General features: G+C 34.0%; 1 protein-coding gene across 1 annotated transcript; it reads left to right on the plus strand.

Annotated features, from left to right (window-relative positions):
- The first annotated feature begins 202 nt into the window (after positions 1-202).
- LOC139839405 (uncharacterized) lies at positions 203-811 on the plus strand. The gene has a single exon (XM_071829467.1). It carries the CDS (start codon positions 203-205, stop codon positions 809-811), a length of 609 nt encoding a protein of 202 aa, XP_071685568.1.
- Positions 812-22458: the final 21647 nt, after the last annotated feature.

Raw genomic sequence — 22458 nt, forward strand, 5'->3', positions numbered from 1 at the left:
GAGAAGTTTCTTACGGTGCCAAGGTGAATTTAAAAGAGGTAAGGCTAAAGTCAATTGGAAGTGTGTTTGTTTGCCTAAGAGTAAAGGTGGGTTGGAAATTAAAGCTCTACATTCTTGAAATGTTGCATTAATGTCAAAACATGTTTGCAACATTATCACCAATAAAAAGTCTGTTTGGGTTAAATGGGTAAGATGTGTAAAGATGAAGAAGAAGAGTTTTTGGGAATATAATGCTCCTGCTGATTCTAGTTGGACATGGAAGAAAATAATGAGATTCAGGCATAAGATTAGAAGGTTTATTGTCCATAGCATTGGTAACGGTGGTAAAACAATGGCATGGTATGATAATTGGCATCCTGTGGGTCCTCTGGATGTCATTATTTCCAGGAGAGATATTTATACAGCTGGCTATAGTGCTCAAACTACTGTAGTTGATATTGTACAAAATGGTGAATGGGAAGTACCTGATGCTTGGAAGGATAAATATGGTATGATTTTTGATGTCTGTCCTCCTTTGCTAATTAGAGATAGGAATGATGTTGTGTTGTGGAAGTCCAAAGATAATAAGCTTGGTCATTTTAAGGTTAAAACAGCTTTTAGTGATTTAAGTGCTGATATTGATGAGGTGGGTTGGGCAAAACTAGTGTGGTTCAGTCAATGTATCCATAGGCATTCATTTGTGTTGTGGGTTGCTATGTCTAATAAACTTAGAACTCAGGACAAGTATATGAGGGTTGAAATGAATAATAGCTTGAAGTGTCCATTTTGTTTAGAATGTAAAGATAGTCATAATCATCTGTTTTTAGTGTGATTTGTCTAATTCTATTTCGAATCACTTCAAGGAAATGGCTAGATTAGACCATGTTCCTGATACTTGGGATGAGATTGTGAGTTATATGCAAAATAGACCTATCAACAAATCGATCTGGAGTGCTGTGCAAAGATTAGTGTTGGGTGCTTGTGTTTATTATGTGTGGCAGAAAAGAAAAAATCTAGACCAACAAATAAGATTTTTGATATTATTAGAAACATGGTTAGGTTTAAGTTGATAAGTTTGAGGATTAGAAGTACTATTCAGGCTAAATATGCTGCTGATATATGGGAAATCTATTTGAATGATGGTGGTATTAAGCCCTGTTCAAATGTTGACAACTGATCATGTGTTTGTTGTTATGGTGATAAGGTGTAGAGAATTCCAGTTTATGGGAATGATTAGAGAGAATAAAAATCACCTTCACATATTGCAAATGAAAATCTAAATGGGTTGGGTGGGTGGTTTGGGCGCTTACTATTATTGTTTGACTTTTTCAAGTCAAACCTGTATGGTGATATGCAAGTATGAAACTTTCAGGAATTATTCGCTGTACATATTGTCTTTAGGTTATAAATGGGTTTTTAGAGTTATAAGGTGTTGCTTGGGTAGAGTCTGTAACAGTTTTTCTACTATAATTGTGGCTGTGATGTGCATCAAGTCTTTAAACCATTGGCCTGTATGTTTTTCTAGGCCAATGTGTATTTTTTGTGTCTACTTTCTAATTTGTTGCATTAGGATGGAGACATTGGTAAGTGTGCGTGAACATGGTGGCACCACTTTCTTGTTTAAAGGAGTGATAAGGATGGAAATTTATCTCACTTTTATTCCTTTGGTGTGTCTTGTGCTTAGCTTTTTTATTGGAGGTGCGATGGGTATCTATGAATGGAAATATGAACATAAAGCTGGTTGTAGTTGCTGCTTTTTATTATTGGTGTGTTAGTTCATATTAAGGATGTTCATATATAGTCCAGGCTGCCATGGTGATCATCAACTATCACCATTGTGTCTTAATAGGGTACCACATATATTCAGGTACCCTTTCTGTCTAGTTTCAGTCTGTGTTAGTTTGGTCTGGTTACTACTTCATTGGTTTAGTTATCCTACGGTTCCTATAGAAGATTTATACTTTGATGCTGGTAGCAATTTAATATGTAGTATTGATGATTGGTGGTCTTATGTTAAGACTTGTTATGTTTATTATGGGTTGGATCATTCTTGTAGCTACATATTGGGTCATCAATACTTTAGCATATGGAAATTGGGTCATTATTTCTCCTGTGTATTTGTCAAGAGTTATTGGATCAATCTTGGTCATGATAGATGTAACACCCTGATTTTTTTTTTTAAACACAGCGGAAGTATTTACAAAATTATCAAAACAACCTTAGTTAATGTTTACAAACCATAGTTAACAAATCAACTTAGTTAATGTTATTAAAATATGAAATGTCCCGTTCATATTGATTATAAACGTTCCATATTAATTGATTTCGTTGCGAGGTTTTGACCTCTATATGAGACGTTTTTCAAAGACTGCATTCATTTTTAAAACAACCATAACCTTTATTTTATCGATAAAGGTTTAAAAAGCATTACGTAGATTATCAAATAATGATAATCTAAAATATACCGTTTACACACGACCATTACATAATGGTTTACAATAAGAATATATTACATCAAAAATAAGTTTCTTTAATGCAGTTTTTACATAATATCATACAAGCATGGACTCCAAATCTTGTCCTTATTTTAGTATGCAACGGCGGAAGCTCTTAATAATCACCTGAGAATAAACATGCTTAAAACGTCAACAAAAAATGTTGGTGAGTTATAGGTTTAACCTATATATTATCAAATCATAATAATAGACCACAAGATTTCATATTTCAATATGCATTCCATACATAGAGATAAAATTCATTCATATGGTGAACACCTGGTAACCGACATTAACAAGATGCATATAGAATATCCCCATCATTTCGGGACACCCATCGGACATGATAAAATCGAAGTACTAAAGCATTTCAAATTCCAGAATAGGGCTTGTTGGGCCCGATAGATCTATCTTTAGGATTCGCGTCAATTTGGGAGTCTGTTCCCAAATTCTTAGGCTACCAAGCTAAAAAGGGGCATATTCGGCTTCGATCATTCACCCATATAATGTAGTTTCATTTACTTGTGTCTATTTCGTAAAACATTTATAAAATTGCATGTATTCTCATTCCAAAATATTGGATTTTAAAAGTGGGACTATAACTCACTTTCACGAATTTTTACTTCGTCTGAAAGTAAGACTTGGCCATTGGTCGATTCACGAACCTATAACAAATATGTACATATATATCAAAGTATGTTCAAAATATATTTACAACATTTTTAATACGTTTTAATGTTTTAAATTTATTAAGTCAGCTGTCCTGGTTAGTAACCTACAACTAGTTGTCCATAGTTAGATGTACAGAAATAAATTGATATATATCATCTTGACCCAATCCACGACCTAGTGTATACACGTCTCAGGCTAGATCACAACTCAAAGTATATATATTTTTGGAATCAACCTCAACCCTGTATAGCTAACTCCAACATTACTGCATACAGAGTGTCTATGGTTGTTCCAAATAATATATATAGATGGGTCGATATGATATGTCAAAACATTTGCATACGTGACTATGGTATCCCAAGATTACATAATATATTAGAATACATGTATAATACAATATAAGTTAGCTATGATATGATTTGTATAGAATTGTTACAATATTTCCCGTAACTACAACAATCAAAAAATATCCAATTTTGTTTTACCCATAACTTCTTCGTTTTAAATCTGTTTTGAGTGAATCAAATTGCTATGGTTTCATATTGAACTCTATTTTATGAATCTAAACAGAAAAAGTATAGATTTATAGTCGGAAATAAAAGTTACAAGTCGTTTTTTTAAGAGGTAGTCATTTCAGTCGAAAGAACGACGTCTTGATGACCATTTTGAAAAACATACTTCCACTTTGAGTTTAACCATGATTTTTGGATATTGTTTCATGTTCATAAGAAAAATCATTTTCCTAGAAGAACAACTTTTAAATCAAAGTTTATCATAGTTTTTTTAATTATCAAACCGAAAATAGCCCGCGGTGTTACTACGACGGCGTATGTCCGGTTTTACGGTGTTTTTCGTGTTTCCAAGTTTTAAATCATTAAGCTACCATATCATATAGATATAGAACATATGTTTAGTTGATTTTAAAAGTCAAGTTAGAAGGATTAACTTTATTTGCGAACAAGTTTAGAATTAACTAAATTATGTTCTAGTGATTTCAAGTTTAAACCTTCGAATAAGGTAGTTTTATATATATGAATCGAATGATGTTATGAACATCATTACTACCTCAGGTTTTATGGATAAACCTACTGGAAATGAGAAAAATAGATCTAGCTTCAAAGGATCCTTGGATGGCCTAAAAGTTCTTGAAGCAGAATAATGACACGAAAACAAGTTCAAGTAAGATTTCCACTCGAAATAAGATTGTTATAGTTATAGAAATTGAATCAAAGTTTGAATATAAGTATTACCTTGTATTAGAAAGATATCTTACTTAAATAAGAAAGATTTCTTAAGGTTGGATGATCACTTTACAAGATTGGAAGTAAGCTAGCAAACTTGGAAGTATTCTTGATTTTATGAAACTAGAACTTATAGAATTTATGAAGAACACTTAGAAATTGAAGATAGAACTTGAGAGAGATCAATTAGAATGAAAGTGTTTGTAGGTGTTTTTGGTTGGTATATGGATTAGATATAAAGGATATGTAATTTTGTTTACTTGTAAATAAGTCATGAATGATTACTAATATTTTTGTAATTTTATGAGATATTTAATGCTAGTTGCCAAATGATGGTTCCCATATGTGTTAGTTGACTCACATGGGCTGCTAAGACCTGATCATTGGAGTGTATATACCAATAGTACATACATCTAAAAGTTGTGTATTGTACGAGTACGAATACGGGTGCATACGAGTAGAATTGTTGATGAAACTGAACGAGGATGTAATTGTAAGCATTTTTGTTAAGTAGAAGTATTTTGATAAGTGTCTTGAAGTCTTTCAAAAGTGTATGAATACATATTAATACATTACATGTATATACATTTTAACTGAGTCGTTAAATCATCGTTAGTCGTTACATGTAAATGTTGTTTTGAAGCCTTTAGGTTAACGATCCTGTTAAGTGTTGTTAACCCATTGTTTATTATATCAAATGAGATGTTAAATTATTACATTATCATGATATTTTGATGTATTAATATATCTTAATATGATATATATACAATTAAATGTTGTTACAACGATAATCGTTACATATATGCCTCGTTTCGAAATTCTTAAGTTAGTAGTCTTGTTTTTACATATGTAGTTCATTGTTAATATACTTAATGATATGTTTACTTATCATAATACCATATTAACTATATATATATATATATATATATATATATATATATATATATATATATATATATATATATATATATATATCCATATATATAACATCATATAGTTTTTACAAGTTTTAACGTTCGTGAATCACCGGTCAACTTGGGTGGTCAATTGTCTATATGAAATCTATTTCATTTAATCAAGTCTTAACAAGTTTGATTGCTTTACATGTTGGAAACACTTAATCATGTAAATAACAATTTCATTTAATATATATAAACATGGAAAAGTTCGGGTCACTACAGTACCTACCCGTTAAATAAATTTTGTCCCGAAATTTTAAGAAGTTGGAGGTGTTGACATATCTTCTGGAAATAAGTGCGGGTACTTCTTCTTCATCTGATCTTCTCATTCCCAGGTGAATTCGGGTCCTCTACGAACATTCCATCGAACCTTAACAATTGGTATCTTGTTTTGCTTAAGCCTTTTAACCTCACGATCCATTATTTCGACGGGTTCTTCGACGAATTGATGTTTTTCGTTGATTCGTTAATGCAGTCAAGGGTTTCGCTATTTTGGAAAAATCTTGTATGAATCTCCTGTAATAACCAGCTAGTCCTAAAAATTGGCGTATATGTTTCGAAGTTTTTGGGGTTTCCCACTTTTCAACGGTTTCAATCTTTGCTGGATCCACTTGAATACCTTCTTTGTTCACTATATGACCGAGGAATTGAACTTCTTCCAACCAAAATGCACACTTTAAAAACTTAGCGTACATTTTTTCTTTTCTTAACAACTCTAGCACTTTTCTCAAATGTTCTTCATGCTCTTGGACATTCTTTGAGTAAATACGTATGTCATCGATGAAAACAATGACAAACTTGTCAAGGTATGGTCCACACACTCGGTTCATGAGGTCCATGAACATAGCTGGTGCGTTAATCAACCCAAACGGCATAACCATAAACTCGTAATGACCGTAAGGCGTCCTAAAAGCAGTCTTTGGAATATCATCCTCCTTTACCCGCATTTGATGATACCCAGAATGTAAATCAATCTTTGAATAAATCGACGAGCCTTGTAGTTGATCAAATAAGTCGTCGATTCTCGGTAGAGGGTAACGGTTCATGATGGTAAGTTTGTTCAACTCTCGATAATCGATACACAACCTAAATGTACCAATCCTTCTTCTTGACAAACAAAACAGGAGCTCCCCATGGTGATGTGCTTGGTCGAATGAAACCACGCTCTAAAAGTTCCTGTAACTGACTTTGTAATTCTTTCATTTCGCTGGGTGCGAGTCTGTATGGAGCACGAGCTATTGGTGCAGCTCCTGGTACAAGGTCTATTTGGAATTTAACGGATCGATGTGGGGGTAACCCCGGTAATTCTTTCGAAAATACATCGAGAAATTCTTTTGCGCCAGGAACATCACTGATGTTCTTTTCTTCAGGTTTAACTTCCTTGATGTGTGCTAGAATGAGGTAACAACTGATGTTATGCGAGGTGTATATAAAATAGCTATTAAATTTTACAAGGAAATACTATTAAATACGATACAATTTTACACAAGATATTTATTTATTTAGAGAATGAATATACTTAAACCTTGCTACAACACTTATAGGCAGTGTACCTAATCGTACAATAGTGTAGTTTTTAGTAAGTCCGGTTCGTTCCACAGGGAAAATCTTTTAATCAAAGCTTAACGCTATATTAGTTTAATTTTATAAAAATACAAATATATATATAAGTAATATTATTATTATAAAGGGGGTTTTTTTACCGTTTAATGACCGGTTTGTCGATTTTAAAACTTTAGTCGCAGTTAAAACAAAATGTAAAATATTAAATAAATAAAAGACTTAATTTAAAGCATAAAGTAAATAACGATAATGAAATTGCGAATAATAAAAGTGCGATAAAATAAACTTGCGATAATTAAAAAGTACGATAATTAAAAGTGCAATTAAATACAATAACAATAAAAATGCGATAATTAGAAGTGCAATTAAATATAAAATAAAGGAAATTAAATATGAAATAAAAGAATTATGCTTATTTAAACTTCCGTAATCATGATGTTTGACGTGTTGATTTTAGTTTTATGCCCATGGGTTAATTGTCTTTTGTCCTGGATTATTTAATATGTCCGTCTGGTTTTTGTCCATAACAGTCCATCAGTCATAAATATAAAGTGCGAGTGTCCTCGTCAAATTATTCTTATACCCGAAGTCAAATATTTCAACTAATTGGGGACTTAAACTGTAACAAGATTTTAATACTTTGTTTAATAATTACACCAGGATGTCAACTGAGTGTAACCCAACGTTTTAATACTTTGTTATCAATTATGCCAAGTGTCCTTGTACATAATTTCACCCCTGTTTTAATAATTCTAGTGACTATTAATCCATTCCCGTGTCCGGTTAAATGAACGATTATTCATACATATAAATACCCCGCCCATCGTGTCCGATCGAGTGTATATGGTTATTTATAGGGACGTCCAATTGTAAATCTTTATATTAAAATTAACAAACTATCATTTAGTTAAACAAATATAAAGCCCATTAATAATCCATAGTCTAATTTCCACAAGTGTTGTTCTTTTGTCCAAACCTCAATTATGGTACAAAGCCCAATTACCCAATTTTAGTAATTAGTCCAACATCATGATTACTTCTGATTAAATAAGCATAATAATAACTTAGCTACGAGACATTAAATTAAAAAGGTTGAACATAACTTACAATGATTAAAAATAGCGTAGCGTTACACGGACAGAATTTCGACTTACACCCTTACAACATTCGCTAACATACCCTTGTTATTAGGATTTAAAATTAAAATTAAAATTAAAATATAAATTATATATATATATTTACGTATATATTGAGAGAGAGATAGATTATGGATATTTAAAATGATCAGAATTCGTTTGCATTTATAGGAAATTGAGTTCAGGGGGTCTCCGCGACTCGCGGCCTTTTCTGCCTTCAAACTCCGCAAGTCGCGGAGTTTGAAATTCCAGCTCACCAACTTTGGAGTCTTTCTTGCCGACGGATTTTTATTATTTATATAATATATAAATAATTATAAGAATTATTTAAATATTATATTATATTTATGTGCATAGTTGACTTGTAATTTTTAGTCCGTTGCGTTGAGCGTTGAGAGTTGACTCTGGTCCCGGTTCCGGATTTTCGAACGTCCTTGCGTACAATTTAATATCTTGTACTTTGCGTTTTGAATCTTGTACTCTTGTAATTTCGAGACGTTTCTTATCAATAATTGGAACCTCTTTGATTGTATTTTGTACTTTTGAGCTTTTTAGTCATTTGCGTCTTCAATTCGTCGAATCTGTCTTTTGTCTTCACCTTTTAATATTTAAACGAATATCACTTGTAAATAGAACAATTGCAACTAAAAGCTTGTCTTTCTTGGGGAATAATGCTATGAAATATAAGTTCATTTTTAGCATTATCAACAACCTTTTCTTATCAGTTTATGCGCCTTCAAACTACTAATAAGATTTAATTTCGCATTGTTCTTCTCTCCGTACACCATTAAAGGTTTTCCCTTTTCACGCATAATGCGAATCGCATTTTTGTAACAAACGGCAACTGCTCTCACCTTTTTCAACCAGTCCATACTAATTATTACATCAAAACTCCCTAACTCGACTGGTATTAAATCAATTTTAAACGTTTCATCCCCTAGTTTAATTTCTCTATCCCGACATATATTATCTGCTGAAATTAATTTACCGTTTGCTAATTCGAGTAAAAATTTACTATCCAAAGGCGTCAATGGGCAACTTAACTTAGCACAAAAATCTCTACTCATATAGCTTCTATCCGCACCCGAATCAAATAAAACATAAGCAGATTTATTATCAATACGAAACGTACCCGTAACAAGCTCCGGGTCTTCCTGCGCTTCTGTCGTATTAATATTGAAAACTCTTCCGCAGCCCTGCCCATTAGTATTTGTCATAACCCGTCCTTAACCATAAGAACGAGTTAGATAACGTATGATTTCATTGCGAGGTATTGACCTCTATATGCGACATTTTTAAAAGAACAACTGCATTTATTTTACATTACAAACCATAACTCTTATGTTAATACAAGCTTTAGACAATATCAAGATGATTATCGTTTAGCGATAATCTTAGACTTACAAACTTTACATGTGATGATAACAATACGATTTCTAGCATATTTTACATTACAATTCCTCGGATATGCAGTTTTATTTTTGACACAAATATGCATACTCAAGATCTTGCTTAAATTCAACATGTTGCAGCGGAAGCTTTTAGTTATCACCTGAGAATAGACATGTTTAAAACGTCAACATAAAGTTGGTGAGATATAGGTTTAATGCCGGCAGCGATATAAATATAGACCACAAGATTTCATATGTAAACATTTTAATAAAAATATTCTAAGTGGTTGAGCACTTGGTAACCATACTTAACATTTAATCACGTCGCATATTCCCTTTATTATGAAATCTAACTACACCGTACCAAGTGTAGTCACGAAACGAAGTACTGTGCAACCGTTGAATACTGGTCGTCCAGTCCGGTTGGGGTTGTCAGGCCCGATAGATCTATCAACAGGATTCGCGTTTACAATACCGCTGTAAATAATAGTTACCAAGCTACAGGGAAGTATGCCAGTGGTACAACTCAACGTAGAATATATTTTTCAGTTACTTGTGTCCATAACGTAAACATAAAATACATGTATTCTCATCCCGAAATACTTAGAGTTTAAAAGTGGGACTATATACTCACTTTTGCCTTGAAGATATATATATTTTGACTTGGTCTCCGGTTGATATCACGAACCTATCCATATATAATTTATCAATATATTTTCATTTAAAACAATCGTCACATATATATATATACTTATAATACTTTTAATGTCTTCTTAGTCCGTAGTTAGCAGTCCGATGTTAGTAATTCAATTTTAATGGTTCATATTTAGGTGTTTAATAAATAAATAAAACCCCCATCGAAATAAATAAAACCCCATCGTATTTGTATTGGTCGGGATTAATCTTGACCCACGGTACCGGTGTTGTCAAATGACGTGTTGCGTACATAAAGTACCGGTGTTGTCAAATGACGTGTTGCGTACAATCATGGAATCTTATGATTAATCTTCTCGTATTGTTTACGGGTGGTCCTGAAATATATAAAATTAAATTATGAGTACATATATATAAAATATCATGTTATTTTAGAAATATGTGATTCATTTAATTTTTCTCCAACTATTTTCGTGGCTAAACTAGTTTTGGATATCCGATCTTGTTTTGGTCATAGTTTCTTCGTTACAACTCCGTTTTCGTTGGTTCAACTTGCCACTTCCTTGGATCGAGTTCTTCTTTAAGACTATGAACTGTAAATACCTTAGTTTGTATTCGAAATCACAGGTCATAGGTCAACTTTGGTGAAACTTATGAAGTTAATCATTTTCCCTTATGTAAACAACATTAAATGATTATTTTTCTAAAATTACTTATACTTTGAGTTAAATCATGAAATTTTTATGTGTTATCATATTCATAGTAAATATCATTTTTCCAGAAAATAAACCTCCAATTCAAGGTTCAAAATAGTTTTTAATTATCCAACCCAAAACAGCCCCCGGTTGCACTCCGACGTCGTAAAAACAGTTTTTAAGGTGTTCTTTGAAAAACCAAGTTATACCTTGTTAAATTAGCATATATTTATGATATATTACAGGTCTTGAAGTATTTTAAAAGTTAAGTTAGAAGGATCTATTTAGTTTGCAAACAAGTTTGAAAACATTCAAACTATGTTCTTGTTGTTAAAATTTTATACCATAAAATAAGATAGCTATATATATATGAATCGAATAAGGTTATGAACAAAGTTACTACCTCAAGTTACTTGGACAAGATTTCTGTAAAAGAGGAGTAAAAACCTAGAACCAAAAGAGTGGTGGAGTTGGATCAAAAGGTTGGAAGTAAACTTGTGTTCTTGGAAGGATTCTTGAAGTGTTTTTGTAAGGGTTTTCTTATGGTGATTAAGTGATGTTTTTATGGCTAGATCTTCATGGTAACTTGCTGAATTGCTTAAGGTGTCTAAGGGTTATGAAAGAGTGTGTGTTTAACTAAGAAATGAGGTTAGAAATTGAACTAGAAATGGTGATCCTTATAGCCTTAAAAAAACGTGTATCATGGAGAACATGATAAGATTTTTAGTTTGTTATTTTATGTAATTAGTCAACAAGCTTCCAAATTCTAATTACCTTATACCTAGGGTAGTAACAAGGGCTGGTTAGGTGGTGATTTGATGTGTATATACCAATAGTAAATACGTATAGAAGCTAGGTATGATACGGGTACATATACCGTAGATATACGTATAGAAATCTTGTGAAAAATGGAATGAGAATTCAAATATAGCTATCTTTTGTGAATACACTTATATTGTTTTATGTATTTAAGTCCTTAAAAAGTGATTAAATACATTACTTATACGATATATGTATAAACATTATAGGTCATAAGTATTTATGTCAAATAACGTTACGTATGGTTATCGTTTTGAAAACTTAAGTTAGTAGTTTCAAAATATACTTATAACTTATTGTTATTAATACAAAATGAGGTATTAAAACATCCTTAGATCATGTTAAATATGTATATATACATATATATACACAAACGTATAATTATCATATATTATATAGTTCGTGATATCATCGATCAAACTAGACGGTCAAACGTTGTGTAAAACTCTTTTCGAAAACATAAATCTCAACAATTTGGATTGCTTATCATGTTGGTAAGGTTTAATTTATGTAAATATTAATCTTATAAGTATAGAACGATCGAAAAAGTGCGGGTCATTACAGTACCTACCCGTTAAATAAATTTCGTCCCGAAATTTTAAAATTGTACCTATTTTGCGTCATCGGGAAACAAGTGTGGATATTTTCGTTTCATCTGGTCCTCCCGTTCCCACGTAAACTCGGGACCTCTTCGAGCATTCCAACGAACCTTAACGATCGGTATGTTGCTCTGCTTGAGCTGCTTAACTTCACGGTCCATGATTTCGACTGGTTCTTCTACGAATTGTAATTTCTCGTCAACTTGGATTTCTTCAAGAGGAATGGTGAGGTCTTCCTTTGCAAGACACTTCTTAAGGTTTGAGACGTGAAAGGTATTATGTACTCCGGCGAGTTGTTGCGGTAATTCGAGTCGATAAGCTACCGGTCCAATGCGTTCAATGATCTTGAACGGGCCTACATATCTTGGGTTCAGTTTACCCCTTTTTCCGAAGCGTATTACACCTTTCCACGGTGACACCTTTAACATAACCATGTCCCCGATCTGAAACTCTAATGGTTTCCTTCGGACATCGGCGTAGCTCTTTTGGCGGCTACGGGCTGTTTTCAATCTCTCCTTGATTTGTACTATCTTCTCAGTCGTTTCGTGTATGATCTCGGGACCAGTTAATTGTCGATCTCCTACTTCATTCCAACAGATAGGAGATCTACACTTCCTTCCATACAGTGCTTCGAATGGTGCAGCTTTAATGCTCGCATGATAACTATTATTATATGAGAATTCTGCTAACGGTAAATACTTATCCCATCCGTTTCCAAAATCGATCACACATGCCCTGAGCATGTCTTCAAGAGTCTGAATTGTTCTTTCACTCTGCCCATCAGTTTGCGGATGATATGCGGTGCTCATATCCAAACGAGTTCCTAGTGCCTCCTGTAGTGATTGCCAGAACTTTGAGGTAAATCTACTATCACGATCAGATATAATGGAAATAGGTATTCCATGCCTTGAAACTATTTCCTTTATATATAATTGTAATAATTTCTCCATTCTATCCGTTTCCTTTATAGGCAAGAAATGTGCAGATTTGGTGAGACGATCAACAATTACCCAAATGGTATCGTATCCCCAGGCAGTCTTTGGTAACTTCGTGATGAAATCCATGGTAATACCATCCCATTTCCATTCTGGGATTTCTGGTTGTTGAAGTAGCCCTGACGGCTTTTGGTGTTCTGCTTTGACTTTGGAACAAGTTAAACACTCCCCAACATATGTTGCAACGTCTGTCTTTAAATTAGGCCACCAATAATGTGTCTTAAGATCTTGGTACATCTTTCCAACTCCAGGATGTATCGAGTATCTTGTCTTATGTGCCTCATTCAATATCAACTTCCTTAATCCACCCAACTTCGGTACCCAAATACGGTTTGCAAAATATCGAATTCCGTCTTCCCGTATAACGAGTTGCTTCTCATACTTCTTCATTATTTCATTTCTTATGTTTTCTTTAGTAAGTGCTTCTCGTTGAACTTCTTTGATTTGTGAGTTGAGATTCATGCGAATTTTTATGTTCATCGCTCGTACTCGAATTGGTTCTCGTTCCTTTCTGCTTAGTGCGTCAGCCACCACATTCGCTTTCCCGGGATGATAACGAATTTCACAATCATAGTCGTTTATTAACTCGACCCACCTACGTTGCCTCATGTTCAGCTGTTTCTGATCAAAAATATGTTGAAGACTTTTATGATCAGTAAACACAGTGCATTTAACCCCATACAAGTAGTGTCTCCATATCTTCAATGCAAACACGACTGCTCCCAGTTCTAGATCATGAGTCGTATAATTCCGCTCGTGAATCTTCAATTGTCGGGATGCGTATGCAATAACTTTCTTCCGTTGCATAAGAACGCAACCAAAACCTTGTCGCGAAGCGTCACAATATATTTCAAAATCATCGTTCCCTTCTGGTAATGATAAAATAGGCGCCGTAGTTAACTTCTTCTTTAGTAATTGAAATGCACTCTCCTGCTCAGAGGTCCATTCATATTTCTTCCCTTTTTGCGTTAACGCTGTCAACGGCTTAGCTATTCGGGAAAAATCTTGAATAAACCTTCTATAATAACCGGCTAAACCCAAAAATTGGCGTATCTGCGTTGGTGTCTTAGGAGTCTCCTATTTTTCAATGGCTTCAATTTTTGCTGGATCAACCTGAATTCCTTTGCTACTAACAACGTGGCCAAGAAATTGCACTTCTTTCAACCAGAAAGCACATTTATAAAATTTAGCATATAGCTGTTCTTTTCTCAACAACTCTAATATTAACCTTAAATGCTGCTCATGCTCTTGCTCACTCTTGGAATAGATAAGAATGTCATCAATGAAAACGATAACAAACTTATCTAAATACGGACTACAAACTCGATTCATAAGGTCCATGAATACAGCTGGCGCATTTGTCAACCCAAATGGCATGACCAAAAATTCGTAATGACCATAACGTGTCCGAAAAGCAGTTTTCGGTATATCTTCTTCTTTGACGCGTAATTGATGATAGCCCGATCTTAGGTCAATTTTCGAGTACACACATGATCCTTGGAGTTGATCAAATAAGTCGTCAATTCTCGGTAGTGGATACCGATTCTTGATAGTTAACTTATTTAATTCACGATAATCTATACACATCCTAAAAGATCCATCTTTCTTTTTAACAAATATAATCGGAGCTCCCCACGGTGAAGTACTTGGTCGTATAAATCCACGATCCAGTAATTCTTTTAACTGACTCTGAAGTTCTTTTAACTCGGATGGTGCAAGTCTATATGGAGCACGGGCAACTGGTGCAGCTCCTGGTACTAAATCTATTTGAAATTCTACAGATCTAAATGGAGGTAATCCCGGCAACTCTTCCGGAAAAACTTCAGGAAAATCTCTTGCCACAGGCACGTCGTTGATGCACTTCTCTTTTTCTTTCTTTTCGACTTTATTAACATGTGCTAGAATAGCATAACATCCCTTTTCTAAACACTTCTTGGCTTTCAAACAGCTAATGAGTTTTAGCTTTGAGTTACCCTTCTCTCCATAAATCATCACCGGCATTTTATCCTTACAAGGAATGCGAATTGCCTTCTTGGCACACACAACTTCAGCTCCTACTTTGGACATCCAGTCCATGCCGACTATTACATCAAAACTTCCTAATTCTACGGGTATTAAGTCAATTTTAAATGTTTCTCCGGCTAAATTTATTTTACAATCGCGGCAAATTTTATCGGCTTTAATTAGTTTACCATTAGCTAACTCAATCTTGTACTTAGCATCTAGAGGTAATGATGAACAATTCAATTTAGCGTAAAAGCCTCTACTCACGTAACTTCTATCGGCACCAGTATCAAATATAATAGATTCAGATAAGTTATTAATGGTAAACGTACCCGTAACAAGCTCCGGGTCTTCACACGCTTCTCTAGCATTAATAACAAATGCTCTTCCACGTGCAGATCCATTATTCTTCTCTGGATTCGGACACTGGCTCTTATAGTGACCTTGTTTTCCACACCCATAACAAATAATGGTAGCCAAAGCAGTTCTATTTGCATTGGTGGCAGGAGTCTTGGTACCATTTGTATTTATAACGAGAGCCCTACAATCTTCAGCAAGATGACCCTTTCGATTACATTTGTTGCATACCACATTACAGTAACCAGAGTGATGTTTGTGGCATCGGTTGCATAAAGGATTTTGTCCTTTATAACCAAAGCTTAAACCACTACCCGCACCTCGCGTGATTTCTTGTTTCTTAAAAGATTGTTGTTGGTTACCCCGATCATAATTTCCATTCCACTTTCTTTTGTTACATGATACCTTCACATCAGTATTGGATGCTTTCTTATCCATGATGACCTGATCCATTAGCTCGTTTGCCATGGTTATAGCTTCATGAATTGTCTTAGGTTTCGATGCTGTAACGTTTGCCTTGACCTTTTTGGGCAAACCATCTTTGTAAATTTCAATCTTCCGTTCTTCGGTTGGAACCAATTCAGGACATAGCAAAACTAATTCCATGAATCGCTGATTGTAGTTGGTGATTTCAGTACCAACAACCTTCAGACTTCGTAATTCATCTTCCAACTTCCTAACCTCGTTCCTTGGACAATACTCGTTGATTAACATTGTTTTGAATTCTTCCCATGGAGTATCATAAGCTACATCTCCTCCTACAGCCTTTACATAATTTTTCCACCACGTGAGTGCACTATCTTGTAAAGTGCACGATGCATACTTGGTCATGTCCTTTTCAACACAACCACTGATTTTAAACACAGTCTCCATCTTTTCTATCCATCGGGTTAAACCGATCGGTCCTTCTGTTCCACTGAATGATGAGGGCTTGCAAGCTTGAAAAGTCTTGTAGGTGCATCCTACACGAGGATTTGGGTTAACTGCAGCAGCTCTTGCAGCTTCGACCCATAACATTCTGTCGTTCACTCGCTGGTTGATGAATTCCTCTACTTCTTGTTCCGTCATTCGATTCAATCGCGCCATATTCTTCTATAAGAATGAAAAGAAAATAATTATTCACATGGAATATTATAGATGTAGTGTATATTTACAGTACATTATAGCTTGTTAATAATATGAACCAGGTATTATTATAAAAGCCTTTTCTTCTTATTAGCATTTTATAATTATATCTAGGGTAGTACCTACCCGTTAATGTTCATACTTAATAGCTTAGTACAGAACCAATTACTACCATCTAAATAATACTTAACCATGGAAAATTATTGCATTTCATACTTCACTATTTTACATATGCTTATCTTACATCGAACATTAAGCAAACCACACTAATAATATTATACAAAACATTATATGATCCCATGGTTTAATACGGCAGCGCATCGTTTGGTCTATTTTCTAGGACGTGTAGGTTCAAGGAATGGCCTAACGCTTATCCTAGCTGTCTGCCTATATTTTGGCTGTGGGGCTGAAGAACTAGATGCCGGGATAGAACGAATAGGAATAGCGGGAATAGGGGTGGTAGTGTCTAGTGGAGTTGGTGCCACATCATCCTCTTCGAGATTTGAATTTTCTAATTCATTAGCCTTTCGTTTCTTTCCTAGTTCGAACTTGTCTTTCGTAATTTCCTGTATTTCTTCCTCGGGTTCACTTTCCTCCTCGGGTTCACTTTCCGGGTTCCCTATAGTTGGTTCATCCAGAATTTGTGAGTCTTCCCCAAAGATATCATTTTCGTCATCGGATAGGTTAATGACTGGAACACCATCTGAAGATTCTGGTTCGGAGTCGCTGAATGTGATAACAAGTTTTGAGCCCGACATCTATCACACAACAACTAACCCATTAGTACTACATAATATTTACATATAAATTTTAACCAACAATGATAAGCAATGGTTTTTAAATCAGACCCGGTCAAAGTCCAGACTTACTAATGTATCCTAACGACTTATCAGTTAGACACACTAATGCAAACCTGGTTCGCTAAGACCACCGCTCTGATACCACATGTCATAACCCGTCCTTAACCATAAGAACGAGTTAGATAACGTATGATTTCATTGCGAGGTATTGACCTCTATATGCGACATTTTTAAAAGAACAACTGCATTTATTTTACATTACAAACCATAACTCTTATGTTAATACAAGCTTTAGACAATATAAAGATGATTATCGTTTAGCGATAATCTTAGACTTACAAACTTTACATGTGATGATAACAATACGATTTCTAGCATATTTTACATTACAATTCCTCGGATATGCAGTTTTATTTTTGACACAAATATGCATACTCAAGATCTTGCTTAAATTCAACATGTTGCAGCGGAAGCTTTTAGTTATCACCTGAGAATAGACATGTTTAAAACGTCAACATAAAGTTGGTGATATATAGGTTTAATGCCGGCAGCGATATAAATATAGACCACAAGATTTCATATGTAAACATTTTAATAAAAATATTCTAAGTGGTTGAGCACTTGGTAACCATACTTAACATTTAATCACGTCGCATATTCCCTTTATTATGAAATCTTACTACACCGTACCAAGTGTAGTCACGAAACGAAGTACTGTGCAACCGTTGAATACTGGTCGTCCAGTCCGGTTGGGGTTGTCAGGCCCGATAGATCTATCAACAGGATTCGCGTTTACAATACCGCTGTAAATAATAGTTACCAAGCTACAGGGAAGTATGCCAGTGGTACAACTCAACGTAGAATATATTTTTCAGTTACTTGTGTCCATAACGTAAACATAAAATACATGTATTCTCATCCCGAAATACTTAGAGTTTAAAAGTGGGATTATATACTCACTTTTGCCTTGAAGATATATATATTTTGACTTGGTCTCCGGTTGATATCACGAACCTATCCATATATAATTTATCAATATATTTTCATTTAAAACAATCGTCACATATATATATACTTATAATACTTTTAATGTCTTCTTAGTCCGTAGTTAGCAGTCCGATGTTAGTAATTCAATTTTAATGGTTCATATTTAAGTGTTTAATAAATAAATAAAACCCCCATCGAAATAAATAAAACCCCATCGTATTTGTATTGGTCGGGATTAATCTTGACCCACGGTACCGGTGTTGTCAAATGACGTGTTGCGTACATAAAGTACCGGTGTTGTCAAATGACGTGTTGCGTACAATCATGGAATCTTATGATTAATCTTCTCGTATTGTTTACGGGTGGTCCTGAAATATATAAAATTAAATTATGAGTACATATATATAAAATATCATGTTATTTTAGAAAGATGTGATTCATTTAATTTTTCTCCAACTATTTTCGTGGCTAAACTAGTTTTGGATATCCGATCTTGTTTTGGTCATAGTTTCTTCGTTACAACTCCGTTTTCGTTGGTTCAACTTGCCACTTCCTTGGATCGAGTTCTTCTTTAAGACTATGAACTGTAAATACCTTAGTTTGTATTCAAAATCACAGGTCATAGGTCAACTTTGGTGAAACTTATGAAGTTAATCATTTTCCCTTATGTAAACAACATTAAATGATTATTTTTCTAAAATTACTTATACTTTGAGTTAAATCATGAAATTTTTATGTGTTATCATATTCATAGTAAATATCATTTTTCCAGAAAATAAACCTCCAATTCAAGGTTCAAAATAGTTTTTAATTATCCAACCCAAAACAGCCCCCGGTTGCACTCCGACGTCGTAAAAACAGTTTTTAAGGTGTTCTTTGAAAAACCAAGTTATACCTTGTTAAATTAGCATATATTTATGATATATTACAGGTCTTGAAGTATTTTAAAAGTTAAGTTAGAAGGATCTATTTAGTTTGCAAACAAGTTTGAAAACATTCAAACTATGTTCTTGTTGTTAAAATTTTATACCATAAAATAAGATAGCTATATATATATGAATCGAATAAGGTTATGAACAAAGTTACTACCTCAAGTTACTTGGACAAGATTTCTGTAAAAGAGGAGTAAAAACCTAGAACCAAAAGAGTGGTGGAGTTGGATCAAAAGGTTGGAAGTAAACTTGTGTTCTTGGAAGGATTCTTGAAGTGTTTTTGTAAGGGTTTTCTTATGGTGATTAAGTGATGTTTTTATGGCTAGATCTTCATGGTAACTTGCTGAATTGCTTAAGGTGTCTAAGGGTTATGAAAGAGTGTGTGTTTAACTAAGAAATGAGGTTAGAAATTGAACTAGAAATGGTGATCCTTATAGCCTTAAAAAAACGTGTATCATGGAGAACATGATAAGATTTTTAGTTTGTTATTTTATGTAATTAGTCAACAAGCTTCCAAATTCTAATTACCTTATACCTAGGGTAGTAACAAGGGCTGGTTAGGTGGTGATTTGATGTGTATATACCAATAGTAAATACGTACAGAAGCTAGGTATGATACGGGTACATATACTGTAGATATACGTATAGAAATCTTGTGAAAAATGGAATGAGAATTCAAATATAGCTATCTTTTGTGAATACACTTATATTGTTTTATGTATTTAAGTCCTTAAAAAGTGATTAAATACATTACTTATACGATATATGTATAAACATTATAGGTCATAAGTATTTATGTCAAATAACGTTACGTATGGTTATCGTTTTGAAAACTTAAGTTAGTAGTTTCAAAATATACTTATAACTTATTGTTATTAATACAAAATGAGGTATTAAAACATCCTTAGATCATGTTAAATATGTATATATACATATATATACACAAACGTATAATTATCATATATTATATAGTTCGTGATATCATCGATCAAACTAGACGGTCAAACGTTGTGTAAAACTCTTTTCGAAAACATAAATCTCAACAATTTGGATTGCTTATCATGTTGGTAAGGTTTAATTTATGTAAATATTAATCTTATAAGTATAGAACGATCGAAAAAGTGCGGGTCATTACAGTATTCCCCTGATTCGGGCAATTACTTCTAATGTGACCCGATTTTTCACATCCATAACAAACAAAGGCGGCATTACTTGTTTCGCCACTATTTGTTCCTTTAGTTCTGTTAAACTTTGGTCCATAGACCTCACACTTTTTCGCACCATGGCCAGTTCTTTTACACTTGGTGCAAAATGTCGTACAGAACCCATTCTGGTGGTACTCTTCACACCTTTGGCATTTTTGATTTTTGTTGTCGTTGTTGTTATTGAGGTTGTTGTTGGGATTGTTATTGTTGTTGGAACGGTTGTTGTAGTTGTTGTTGTTGTTGGGACGTTTGTTGTAGTTATTGTTGGGATTGCGGTTATTGTTGCGATTGTTGTTGCGGTTGTGGTTATAATTATTGTTGTTGTATTGGTAACCCTTGTCACTGGTTTCTTCCCACTTTCTCTTGAGTTGTTTCGTGTTGGCTTCTTCAGCCGCCTGCTCTTTAATTCTTCCCTCAATCTGATTTATGAGTTTATGAGCCATTCGACTTGCCTTTTGTATGGAAGCGGGCTCGTGTGAACTCACATCTTCTTGAATCCTTACTGGTAACCCTTTTATAAACGCGTCGATCTTCTCTTCTTCATCTTCGAACGTTCCTGGACATAATAGGCATAACTCTGTGAATCGTCATTCATATGTGGTTAATGTCGAACCCTTATGTTCGTAACTCTCTAAGCTCTACCTTGAGCTTATTGACTTCGTTTCTAGGACGGTACTGCTCGTTCATCAATTGCTTGAATGCCGATCACGGTAGTGCTTAAGCAGCATTTTGTCCTACTTGTTCAAGATAGGTGTTCCACCACGTTAATGCAGTACCTGTGAAGGTATGCGTAGCGTACTTAACTTTATCCTCTTCAGTACACTTACTTATGGCAAACACCGATTCGACTTTCTCGGTCCACCGTTTCAATCCAATTGGTCCTTCAGTTCCATCAAATTCCAAAGGTTTGCATACAGTGAATTCTTTGTAGGAGCATCTTACACGATTTCTTGTGGAATTAGTTCCACTGCTAGATCCAGAGTTATTGTTATTTTGCATCGCAGCCTGTACTGCGGCTATGTTTACTGCAAGGAAAACACTAAAGTCTTCATCGCTCATGTTCAAATTCTTACGAGTCGCCGGTGCCATTTCCTTCAAAATAGCCAAAAGAATTGAGTTAATCATATAGAATTTAAGAGTAGTCAATAGTATCTCGTAGCATTATATGAACTTATTTATAAAAGCTTTTTCTTCATATTAGCATTTTATAGTTTTAATTCGGGTAGTACCTACCCGTTAAATTCATACTTACTAGCTACTATACAACTCAACTGAAATGTCCCGTTCTTATTGATTAAAAACGTTCCATATTAATTGATTTCGTTGCGAGGTTTTGACCTCTATATGAGACGTTTTTCAAAGACTGCATTCATTTTTAAAACAAATCATAACCTTTATTTCATAGATAAAGGTTTTAAAAAGCTTTACGTAGATTATCAAATAATGATAATCTAAAATATCCTGTTTACACACGACCATTACATAATGGTTTACAATACAAATATGTTACAACAAAATAAGTTTCTTGAATGCAGTTTTTACACAATATCATACAAGCATGGACTCCAAATCTCGTCCTTATTTAAGTATGCGACAGCGGAAGCTCTTAATAATCACCTGAGAATAAACATGCTTAAAACGTCAACAAAAATGTTGGTGAGTTATAGGTTTAACCTATATATATCAAATCATAATAATAGACCACAAGATTTCATATTTCAATAAACATCCCATACATAGAGATAAAAATCATTCATATGGTGAACACCTGGTAACCGATATTCACAATATACATATAAGAATATCCCCATCATTCCGGGATCCTCCATCGGACATGATATAAATTTCGA

The sequence above is a fragment of the Rutidosis leptorrhynchoides genome, chromosome 1 (genome assembly GCF_046630445.1).
Source record: "Rutidosis leptorrhynchoides isolate AG116_Rl617_1_P2 chromosome 1, CSIRO_AGI_Rlap_v1, whole genome shotgun sequence".
Taxonomy (NCBI): Eukaryota; Viridiplantae; Streptophyta; class Magnoliopsida; order Asterales; family Asteraceae; genus Rutidosis; species Rutidosis leptorrhynchoides.